The sequence below is a fragment of the Macaca nemestrina genome, chromosome 8, assembly GCF_043159975.1.
Source record: "Macaca nemestrina isolate mMacNem1 chromosome 8, mMacNem.hap1, whole genome shotgun sequence".
In the NCBI taxonomy this organism is placed as follows: domain Eukaryota; kingdom Metazoa; phylum Chordata; class Mammalia; order Primates; family Cercopithecidae; genus Macaca; species Macaca nemestrina.
Window position 1 is genome coordinate 54689836 of NC_092132.1, and position 12317 is coordinate 54702152.

General features: G+C 40.3%; 1 protein-coding gene across 7 annotated transcripts in view; it reads left to right on the forward strand.

Annotated features, from left to right (window-relative positions):
* Positions 1-203: 203 nt before the first annotated feature.
* LOC105497277 (transmembrane protein 64) overlaps positions 204-12317 on the forward strand; it is a 52630-nt gene continuing 40516 nt past the window's right edge. For 6 of the 7 annotated variants that reach the window (XM_011768288.3, XM_011768286.3, XM_011768287.3 and 3 more), the window contains exon 1: positions 243-1174. In XM_011768288.3, coding sequence (XP_011766590.1) covers positions 377-1174 — 798 coding nt within the window. In that variant the 5' untranslated portion in view covers positions 243-376. Of the gene's footprint in view, positions 1175-12317 lie in introns of all 7 variants that reach the window. The other variant, XM_011768289.3, reaches the window with a different exon arrangement.

Genomic DNA, 12317 nt, shown 5'->3' on the forward strand with positions numbered 1-12317 from the left:
AGTTGCTCTCAGCAGCCCTGGGCCTCCGCTGGCCCACGCAGACGCCCCGCGACCCCTGCAGCCTGGCGGGCAGGCGTCACGGGGGCGGGGCCAGAACACAGCCCGCTCCGCCCCGAGCGCCCGCGGCCCCGCCCCTCTGGCCGACAAGGGGCGGGCACCGCCGGAGTGGGCTCCGTGGGCGCTGGGGCGGGAGTTTCCTCACTCCGCCCGGCCGTCGCTCCTCCGCTGATTCGGCGCCCTTGTCCGGGCTGTCTCCCACCCCCTGAGCGGACGCAGGGAGTCGAGGCCGGGCGAACCGGGCGCCATGAAGGGCAGCTGCCTAACAGGCGCCGCGGCGGAGGGGCTAGTCGGCTGAGGGCCCGCGCCGGGCTGTGGCATGCGGAGCCCGGGCGGGATCCTGCTCCAGGCGCTGCCCCGGCTGCTGCAGCACGCGGCCCTCCCGGGCCTTGCAGAGCTGCCTGTCCGCTGGGCCCTGCCGCGGGGTGCGGGCGGGGACGGCCTGGCGGACCGCCTTCCCCGAGGGGGCGGGGCGAGCGCGGCGGCGGCAGCGGCGGCGGCGGCCTCGGGCGCCCTGCTCGGCGCCTATCTGGAACGCCACGGTCCGCCAGCGGCTTCGGAGCTGCCGGAGCCGGGCGGGGCCTTGGCGGGCTGCCCCGGGAGCGGCGGCGGCGGCGTGGTGGTCGGCGTGGCCGAGGTGAGAAACTGGCGCTGCTGCTGCCTCAGCAGCACCTGTTGGTGCCGGAGCCTCGTGCTGGTCTGCGTGCTGGCCGCCCTGTGCTTCGCTTCCCTGGCCCTGGTCCGCCGCTACCTTCAGCACCTCCTGCTGTGGGTGGAGAGCCTTGACTCGCTGCTAGGGGTCCTGCTTTTCGTCGTGGGCTTCATCGTGGTCTCCTTCCCCTGCGGCTGGGGCTACATCGTGCTCAACGTGGCCGCTGGCTACCTGTACGGCTTCGTGCTGGGCATGGGTCTGATGGTGGTGGGCGTCCTCATCGGCACCTTCATCGCCCATGTGGTCTGCAAGCGGTTGCTCACTGCCTGGGTGGCCGCCAGGATCCAGAGCAGCGACAAACTGAGCGCCGTTATTCGCGTCGTGGAGGGAGGAAGCGGCCTGAAAGTGGTGGCGCTGGCCAGACTGACCCCCATACCTTTTGGGCTTCAGAATGCAGTGTTTTCGGTAAGTAGGGTCCCGCTGGCCTATCCCTCTCCAAGTCTGTTTTTGAGCGGTCTTGTGGCGGCCCTAGGAGGGCGCTCTATCAGATAAACACCAGCAGAGAAGTGACATTGAGGGCAGGAGTTACAATTACTTTCCATCGCACCCTGGGAAATCTGTCATACACATAAAACATACCTAACGCGGATTCTCGAAAGACAGTTTGTTAGATAAAAAACTAATGTTCCTTTTCGGGATGGGAACGTAATTAAAAATGAAAAGCCCTCTTAACAGTGGGCATGCAGGGACATGAATGGAAATGCACATCTTTAATACTTGTCATCTTTTGTAGCAGCTTTGGCAACATTTAGGGAGGAAAGCTTCACGTTTTTAGCTTTATCTCTTGCTTGCATAAATACATCCAGGGTTTTGATTCAAGTTTTTAGCAACATGGACCGAAGGAAGTGTTTCAGTAAACAGTGGAGGAGCTAGTTGCAGACTCCGATTTTTGGAGTTTCCTATATTTGTAATGGGCTTTTTCTTCTTCAAGTAATTGTGCTTTAATGCGATGTAAAGGAGAAAATGCTACTGTTTATCTTTCTTTGGAGGAACTTCATTTCGAAATCGCAGGGCGGTGAATAAAACAGAACAGATAACCTTTTGCTCAATTAGCGTTTATTTTTCTTCAATATATGCACCATTATAGACTTTTCTGTGCTTGTATTCATATGTTTTGCTTGCCCAGGTTTTTATAGCTAGTGTGCATCTCCATGTAACTGATTTAGGATAGAAACACTGCTAGTGAAGAGATCATTTTACTGGAAGAAAGGAATCTGGTCTACAAACTTTGTGACTTTGGATCAAATTACTGACCCTGTCTGGCTTCACTTTTCTCTTTTATAAAGTGAAGGACTTAAAAAAGTAGATTACCGCGTTCCCCAAATTCAATTATTCTAAACTACCGAGAGTTTATGTAGATTCCCAGGAACTCAACCCTTCAGCTAGACTTAAAGAAAACTGTACTGAAGTAAAAAGATAATTGCACTCAAAACCATAGGAATTGATGTATTTTAAGTGATTCTGATGCATTGTTTCAAAAAGTAAATCATTGTTAGTCTCTGGAAACTTTCTCATTTTGTTTTGAATTAGGAATAATTCTAACCAATCTACCTCTTTGTGATGAAATTAAAATATTTCCCTTTTTTCTTTTCTTTTAAATGCCTTTTGCAAACCTCTTGATTCCAAGCAACAGCAGCAATGACTATAATGGTATTTGGTAGAGGCAGTGGAAACAGATAAGCGGTTTTCTGTAGAGATGAAGTTTAGTGTTAGCAGTAGTTTGGTATAGTCTTAAATTTCTTTTTCATACCCTCCTATAGTATGAAATATAAACTTGAACTTTGATCCAGTCTTGGGTAATAATAAATAAACTATCCCAGAACTTTGAAAGAAGGTTAGGCTAAGGAACCTGAATAGATTGATTGTTAGTTTGTGTTTCAGTATAGCATGTATCCTTGGGCCTTTTCTTGTCCACCTACTGCATGCCAACTACTATCCTAGGCTCTTTCCACATATTTCTGATCCTTAAACCAGCCCTGCAGAAGTTGATTATGCACATATTATAGACTAGTGTCTACTAGTTAGGAGCACAGGGCTGGTGCTGTGGATTCCTGCTGTCTGCTTAGAGTCTAGTGACTTTGGGCAAGTTGTTTATTCTCTCTGTGCTTCAATTTCTTATTTGTAAAATAAGGAAAGTAATGATACCTACTTCCATAGGATTATTGAGAAGATTACATGAGATGAATACATGCAACAGAGCCTGGCTTAACAAACACGTGTTAGCTTTTGTCGTTTCTGTTGTTATGACCCAAGGTCACCAAGGTACTAAACTAATGGTGGAGTCAGACTTTGAACCATGGTCTGATGGTAGGGTCTCAACCCACCACCTCTTCATTTCTTCAATATATATTTAATGCCGGGTATAGTCATGGGTAAATAGTAAGGGCTCATTATGTATTTACTGATTGACAATAAGGTAGGCTTTTCTTTTGATTATGTCTGTTACATATTAAGTATGTGACTAAGAAGTTGTATTTTGTACTTGGTAATAATTTAAGGTAATCATGTAGTTGAAACTGAGCTTGACAAGGGACAACTCTGAATTTAGCATTGTGTGATCAATAAAAAAGAAGGGGAAAAAAAAGAAAAATGGCCTCTTGCAATAGGTATTATTGTCACCATTTCACTGAGAAAGAAACAGAAGCTCAACCATCCAGGAACTTCTTCAGTCACCCACCTACCAAGTGGGTGAGCTAGGGTTTGAACTCAGGATCAGCTGATATGGTGCATCTTACTGTAAAGTTTTTACTCATAGCCATAGCAGGGTGGGCTGTGAAGCCACTGGATATGGTCTGTTATGTCCTGTTTATACCTATTGTCCTGAACTGCCTGCTTACAGAAGTAGTCCTTTCAACTAGAACAGTTTACTGAATTCACCCAGGATATGTGAAAGAAAAGAAAGCTTAGTTAAGGCTGATGTTAGTTTTAGTCTGACTTTCCTTTCTGCCTTCTAGAACTCCATTCTGCCTCCTCATATACCCTCTCTACCTCATACCCCTCCTGCTGACCATAGCTGCCCCCTTTCTAGGCATATTTCTTGTGTTTGCTACATCCCTCCTTATCTTTGAAATCATCCTTTTTAAAAAAAAAAAAAAAAATTCCAGTTAAAACTCTTTTTTTTTTTTTTTTGGTGCCCATAATTAGAGAAATTCATCTGGGCTTACCTCAAAGAAGTTAGGTGTAGTGGTCATGAGAGGCCCAGGCTTTGGAAATAGATGATCCTGAATTAGTCCGTGCCATCTGGCCTTCTTCATTTCCTCATCTGTAAAATGAAGTAGAGTTATGAGGCTTAAAAAAGCTGATACTGTGAAGGCATTAAGTATTTTGTCTGGCTCATAGTCACTTCCCAGTAATTGTTAAGTGTTATTATTATTTGTAGTGGTGGAGGTAGTTGTATTCACATTTTAGAAGCAGGAGCTGATTGTAAAGGATAATATATGGAAGAAGGAAAGGCGCTTTCCCTTGCTTATCTCCTCTGAACCATTTTTTTCCCCTTCTCCCATGCATACTAGAAACTTGAAATCAGATTGGTTCCAACATTTACAGTGTCATCTTGAAGTAGTTATAGTTACTCTTTTGAGCCATACTTTCTGTTGTGAGATGTGTTTAATAATACATGCTGCAGAGCTGTGATAGTTTGCTCATTATTTGCTATTTCTTTCTCACCATCCTCTGCATTCCAAAATGAGGATACTGAAACTGAGCTACTTTAAAAAAAAATTTAACAAATACCTATATTGTACTTAACTAATTGCCAGGCACTGTTTAATCATGCACTCATAACTTATTTACTGTTCATTTCAGCCATGATCCTCATCATATAGCTGAGGCAGTTGAGGCACAGTGGTGAAATAACTTGCCCAAGATTACACAGTTAGTAAATGTTTACAGTCATTAACTTACTCAGGGTACTAGTGTTGGTCCAAGAAGAGCTGGATTTCCCAGACACATCCTGATTCCAGTTGTAGAATACTTGTCCTAGCGCACCTTGAATATCGGACATTATGGAGGACTGGGGAAGGTTCTATACAGTTGACTTAGGTATCATCCCAGATGTTAGAGCAGGGGTCAGAAAACCACAGCCCAATTTTGTATGGCATACAAGCTAAGAATGATTCTTCCATTTTTAAATAGTTGGAAAAAATACCACAAGAATATTTCATGTACATGAGAATTATATGAAATTCAAATTTCAGCATCTGTAAATGGTGTTATTGGAATACAGCTGTGCTCACTTATGTGTGTGCTATGTGTGTATCCTTTTAATCCAAAATGGCAAATTGACTAGTTACTACAGACCTTACTGCCTACAGAGCCTGAACTGTGTACTATCTGGTGCTTCATGGATAAAGTTTGCCAACTTATTCTGCCTTAGAGTCACAGCAACAAAACAGCTACCAAGCCTGAGCCCCTGCAACTGTAGGAAGAGGCCCTTAATTTCTCACATATATCTTATATTTTTATTTAACAGAAAAAATTTTTAAACAAAAGCAATCAATGGGTATTGTGTGTAAAATGCAAATAAAATAGAAATTAGTAAATTTAAAAGTGCAAGACCTTACCCATCACTGTGGCTCACTTCTTAGTGAACTGCTTTATAGAATTGTTTGTTACCAAACCACCAATTACTTGGTTATTTATGTGAGCCCACCATAGGTTTGAAGCAACAAATAGATTCTTTGTTTTGGAGGGAGCCAGGGAGCTGTGAAACTGGTACTGACTGAAATAATAATAGTGAAGGATGTCATTATAACTTTAAGCAGATATAACTGTTTTTCAAGTTTTCCTAGAGTTTGCATTGAGTTATCAAGAAGATAAATTACTTTTAGTAATTTAGTTTATATTTGAACTGAAATTTATTACAACTAAAGAAAAGTTTTTGGCAAATGACTCTAAGACCACAAATACAGTATAGTATCTTGGCTTATGCTGTGGGGTCTTCTGGTTCTGTCTTAGCTCCTTTGTAGCCCTGGTGAAGTCATTTAATGATTCTGGCCTCCAGTTTTCCTTATTTGCAAAATGAGAGGGTATAGATTAGGTCAGAGTTTGCTTTTAAAAAGACAAGTGTTCTGAGCAACAATGTAACATTACGTTTTATTTTTTAACAGTTTAGTGATAGTGTGTGTTATAAAAATAAACATTTTCTCATTTTCTTAAGTTCTTATTCTGTAATGTTTTCTTATTTTCTTAAATTCTTATTCTGTGCTGTAGATATAGCCATAGATTCAGATAAAGATATGATAGTCGTAATACTTGTCACTGTATCAGTGTATGTAATGATGATTTCTTCTTACTAGTAAAGTGTAATGATTTGCTGCCAGTGGTACAGTTCAGGCAAAATAGAAAGGCAGATGCAGTCTGTGTTTTGAAAGAGTTGGAGGCTGGCCCTTAAGGGTCAGATAGGATGACCAAGTTGTGTAATGTCATCTCAGTACACATCCTGAGACCTCACAATACCACTGAATGCAGCTGACCTTTATTTCCTTGAAACTGTTTTCCCCTCTTTGTGTGTCTTTAGTTATCTCATCAGCTTCTGCGTTTTTTTGTGTCATATGTAGGCTTATAATTCACTAATCTATATCTCTAGCCTGTTATATTAATGTATATACAGTATGTTTTATTAACCCTTTCTAGATTTAAAAAAATTTGTTTAAAAGCAAAGAGGTTATTAAAACATATTTTAACAATATTTGTTTTTTCTGTCTATATGTATTCATTGTAAAAACTTTGAAAAGTATAGCAAGTACAAAGAAAAAAGTCCTTAGCATTTTAGTGTTAATTTTTCTCTTTTGCATTTTATTGATATGTATTTTTAATATAATATTGAGTTAATGATTTTTGTGAACTTCTTTTACTTGATGTAATGAACATCTTGTCATTACATGTATTGCAACATGACTTTTAATGATTGCATAGTCAGCTGTAGTTTTCTATCTTTGTATCTTTTTTATTCCTGCTTAGAACTGGGCCTTAGATATATATAGAAGGCATATGATACATTTTTTTAGTACAAACAATAAACCTATAGTATGTCAGATTGTATGAAGAAAATCTTTTCAACTTGTGTTCCAGAAATTATGTACAATAAGAGACACATTTTTCCCCCCTTGGGGGAAGATTCAAGACCTCTGTGTGTATGGGGGTGGGAGGGTGGAAGGGTGGTTCAACCAAATTGTCAGATAAATTGGTGACCCCTCCCTAAGATATTTGGGAGCCATTAAAAGCAGTTCCTAATTTAGGGACAGTGAACTCTTGAAGAAGCTTGCATAGATGAAGATGCTTCTGTGTCGTAGACAGACATTGACCTAACCATTTCTGTCAGTAGAAATCTCTTTACTCTGAAGCCCTCTCTAGCTGTTAGGGTAGGGTCTCAGCACTGCTATGGCCTTGTGTTTTTTTTTTTGTTTGTTTTGTTTTTTTTTCTCCAGTAGCAAGACTTTTTTCAGTACTCTCAGGGTTGCTTGAGAGACCCTAACAAGAGGGTCTTAGCCTTGACATTAGGTTCACCTTGGAGGTTTCTGGAAATATTTTTAGTATTCATTCAGTAAATAATTGGTAGGTGCCTAGCATGTGCCTGCTGCTGTTTTAAATGCTGGAGGTGTAGCCGTGAATAAAATAAAGTCTCTCCCTTGAGGTGGTAGCATTCCAGTGGAGAAATAGCATTCTAGGTAAATCATGGTGTAAGTTTTGCTGAAAATAAGTTAATTTTCATTTATAACATTTTTTCTGTGTGCTTGGCAGAGTGTTCTTAATTTCTGAAAATCCAATTAAAAATGGACTTTGCATTCCAACTTGTTTATAAACTGGCAACTACTCTAGGTTTCCATGTTTATAAATAAAACATTGTTGGTGTTGATACATCCAACTTCCAATAAACATATATTTAGCACCTAATATATAGTAGGCATTTGTTAAGATCTAGGGACACAATGAGGACCAAGACAGGCAGATCCCTTTCCTCACAGAATTTATAGTTTGGGAAAGGACTGAGGGGCAAACAAATGGCAAAACCTTCAGTTGTTCTCCAGTGCAAAGGGGACAGGGAAGTATAGTTTCTGTCAGAGCACTTGAAAGCACTTAAAAGGCTTGTGGCATCTGGGAAGGTTTCCTAGAGTAATTGATGACTGAGTAGTGAAAGACAGTGTAGGACTTTTTGGAGTAAATGGAGTGGAAAGAAGGATGTGCTTGTTGTACTCCCCAGAAGGAACAATGTAGAAAGGCCCAGAGGGAAAGGGGAGCAAGTAGTGTTCTAGGAACTGAGACAATTTTGATGTGACTGGGACATAGTGTGACAGGATGTGTGAAATGCTCAGAGGCCAGATCATGAAGCACTTTGTGCTGTGAAGAACCTCATGGCAGTAGGAGGGAGTTTAAGCAGGATTATTCTCCCTTTTTAAAAAGATTTCTGCAGGAGTTAGCATAGGTAGTGAGTGGGGTAGTCTGTGTGTCAGGGCCGGAGAGGAGACTAAATTAGGAATAGGCCCAGACGGTGGATAGATTTCCCCAGAGAAGGTGCGGTTGACAAGAGGTAGTAGATATTGGATGTGGGAAATGAGGAATTAGCTGTGTGCCTGACTGACGAGGTTTCCAGCTATGGCCGCTGAGTTTGGGAACACAGAAAAGATGAAGAGGTATTTTGAGGAGCAAAGGAAAGAGAATATGCAGTTAACGTTTTTCTTTAAACTGATTTTTAAACTTTTGATTTTCTGAGAGTGAAAAATAGTTGCCATTTATGAATGCAGTGGCGCGATCTCGGCTCACTGCAAGCTCCGCCTCCTGCGTTCACGCCATTCTCCTGCCTCAGCCTCCCGAGTAGCTGGGACTACAGGCGACCGCCACCACGCCTGGCTAATTTTTTTTTTATTTTTTAATAGAGACGGGGTTTCACTCTGTTAGCCAGGATGGTCTCGATTTCCTGACCTCGTGATCCGCCCGCCTCGGCCTCCCAAAGTGCTTGGATTACAGGCGGAGCCACTCACTGTGCCCGGCCATCTCTTCCCCAATTTTTCTGAAATATTAGTAGGAAGTATTTTGGGGATATATACAGTAAAATACTTTATCAGTAAATATTAATTAGATGAAAAGACCAAACTGGTCATTTTAATTTCTCTTGACCAATCCTTTCTTAACAGTCTTAGGGATTCATGATTTTTTCCTATATAATGTAATTTAATATATTTTAATTGGAATTTATAATATTTTAACAGTAATTTTGTTAATAAGCAGCATCCCAAATACCAAGCAACACGTCTGTACAGGAAGGTATAATTTGCCAAAATGAATGCTAGATTCACAGAGCTGCACATAAAATTTGAGGTCTTCTGAATACAGGTCACCTTTATATTCTTTATTACATCCATGCCAGGATAGTCTATGTAAAAACAAAGTTTCTTGGTGGGTTAAATTAAAGTGGTAAAACCATTGTGTAAACAGCTATAATCTTAGAAAGCAGAAGAGCTGGGTCAGGTTTCCTGAGAGCTGTGCTTGGTGCTTTGCCTAAGAGGACCGACCACAGCCCCAGCTTCAGTGAATGTCCTAGTGATAGATCTCAAAGACGGAGGTTCTCTGTTGTCAGCTCCAAAAATGCCATGTTCAGAGGTGAATCAGCTCTTGCTCTTCAGAATTACAGTTTTTTTTTTTCCTCTCATTTATTTTTCCCTTCCCAGATGGAATACTTCTTTGTTTTCAGGATCTATTTGGTATAGTGGTGAAATGATGTTCTACATGTTAACCCCATGTTAAGTGAATCACATCTTCAAGTACATCATGTACCTCTGGGAATAAAGGATATATACTTTTATAGTGCTTCTAGAGTTTTTAAAACATGAGAGGATAGCAGTCAGGTGGTGTTTGCCATCCCTTAAACTCTCGCTGTGGTATCTCATCACAGAAACTAACTGGCAAGATAGCATTGATATCCTAGGTAGAGAAATCTAGGGGTTCTTTGATTTGGAATACAAATCCTGAGCTAAAATGCTGGGGTACTTGCAGGCAAGAATTCCAATGGTATTGATCTAGGCTCATGTTTAATGTCTTTCTACAAAGTAAAACAAGGAGACAAAATTTTAGAACTTTGATGCTTGAAGACTGCGGAGAGAAGGCTGGATGCATCTCCTTTTGAAAACAAGTATTCCAAATATGTTTGTCAAAGACTGAGCTAGATGGAAATTCTGAGAAAAATTTTTGCTTATAGGAAATGCTGTATTAAAAATAGGCCGGGCGCAGTGGCTCACGCCTGTAATCCCAGCACTTTGGGAGGCTGAGGTGGGCGGATCACAAGGGCAGGAGTTCAAGACCAGCCTGACCAACATGGTGAAACCCTGTCTCTACTAAAAATACAAAAATTAGCCAGGTGTGGTGGTGCACGCTTGTAATCCAGCTACTCAGGAGGCTGAGGCAGGAGAATTGCTTGAACCTGGGAGGCGGAGGTTGCAGTGAGAACAAGATCGTGCCATTGCACTCCAGCCTGGGCGACAGAGCGAGACTCTGTCTCAAAATAAATTAATAAAATAAAATATTTTGGAAGAAGCTGTTCATCTTTAATAAAGTTCTTAGTAGTTTAAAACCTGTGTACATGTATGTTACTGTGTTGCTCCATTGGTTAAAGCATTGAACACTCCAGCAAAAATATTTACGATTATTAACTAAAATTATATGTATGTATAATAACACTTTTTCCCAAGGGTAAGGTTTGGTCATGAAAGATTTGATAAACTTCAATTTATGCAGTTTATGCATGGGTGATGGTCTTGTTGAGTTGAGTGATAGAGTTGTTTCAGATTTATGAAATCTGTTCTTAAATTACCCATTTGAATATTATTGATGTCATCTGTGAATGTCAATTATGTGTTCTATTTAGAGAAACTTCATTACATTTAAAGGTAAAGGTTGTGGCCAGAAGTGTTGCATTCTGAAATTTCTGAACTGAAATATTTATTTTAAAGATAACTTCCATAATATGGAATGTTTTGTTATTAACTGCAATGTAATTTTTATAACATTCATTTTTGTCGTATGTTCTTACTTTCTATATCTGACATGTTTATTCTAAAGAAAGTTCTCTGCTCCTATAAGTGCTCTAAATTGAAGAAGGAACCTTGCTCAGCTTAGCTCCATTCACATCATTCTTTGACTAGACTCCCTGGTACCTTTCCTCTGAGTATAGGCTCCTTCCTCTTTTATCTAAGGCCCCAACATGTATCACCCCATCTAGTTTTCCTGTCTTTATTTTACACGATTTCTTTGTGTGTGCCCTATAGACAATCCTAGCTGTGCTGCCAACTTTATGAGTACATTCTGTACTTTCCCTGCCATTGCACTGTAGCGTGGGCGACAGAGCGAGATTCTGTCTCAAAAAAATAAAATAAAATAAAATAAAATAAAAAAATAAATAAAATAATTTGGAAGCAGCTGTTCATCTTTTGTTCATTCTCTTCTTGGAACACCTGCCTTCCTCATCCTATCTATCTTTGCTTGCCGAACTCATACTAGGCTTTCAGTGTCTGCCTTGAATCCCTCTTTTCCCAAAAAGTTACCCTTTGGCCTCCACTTCTACAATTAATTTTCATCCTTTATTCTTTAATGCTCAGCATGTAGTCCTTCTCAGTGCTCCCCATTCTGCCTATTTCTCAGGTAGTTTATGTTTACTTGTCAGTGTGTAAATCCATCAGTGGTAGGCACTGTGTCTTTTTATCTCTTCCAAGCACCTCTTGGAGCATCTTGCATTAGTAGTTATTGAGTCAGTGATCGATAAGGTGGATTGTTAACAACCAGTCACTGTAATATTCTTTCCAAATCAGCAGTAATACATCTCCAGTTCATTATCTATTAATAGAGTTGAATGTAGTTTTATTGAAAATATGAAATGATTTTTAGATTAGGTTGTATTAATAGTTGTAGAGTCACCTATAGCTGTTTAAAATATCAGATTTTAAAATTAGTAAAAAGGTTTAATAAAGTGGCCAGTAGCTTTCTTATATACCAGTAATACTCAGATGGGGGTGTGGAAAAGTTACTTTGAAAATCAATAGTAGTGGTAACAATAATAACATGAAATGCTTAGAAATAAACTAATAAGAAATGCATGGGATACGTGAATAAAGTGACCAAACTTTAGTAAGAGGTATAAAAGAAGATTTTGAGTAATTATAGAAAAATTTCTGGATAAGAATACCTAATATGGTAGAGATTTCAGGTCTATCCAGATTAATTTGCAGATTTGCCTTAATCCCAGTATAAAATTTACTCTTTTTTTTTGAGTGATAGAATGATCTGCAAGAATAAATATGGCTGAGAACAGTTATGGCCATTTTTAAAAGAAACATAATGAAGAAGTTTGAATAGAATGGGAAATTCCTTGCCAGGTATTAACTGGTAGTCTTTATTACAATTTAGTTTCAGTACAAGATTTGAGACACCAATGTTTTAGTTCTATACAAGATTTTAAATATAAATGGACAGTTTTAGAGCTCCAAATAAGCCCTTTTTATATGAAATAACTTTTATTTCTACTAAAGTAAACATAATAAGTCAATGGAGAAGTTATTGA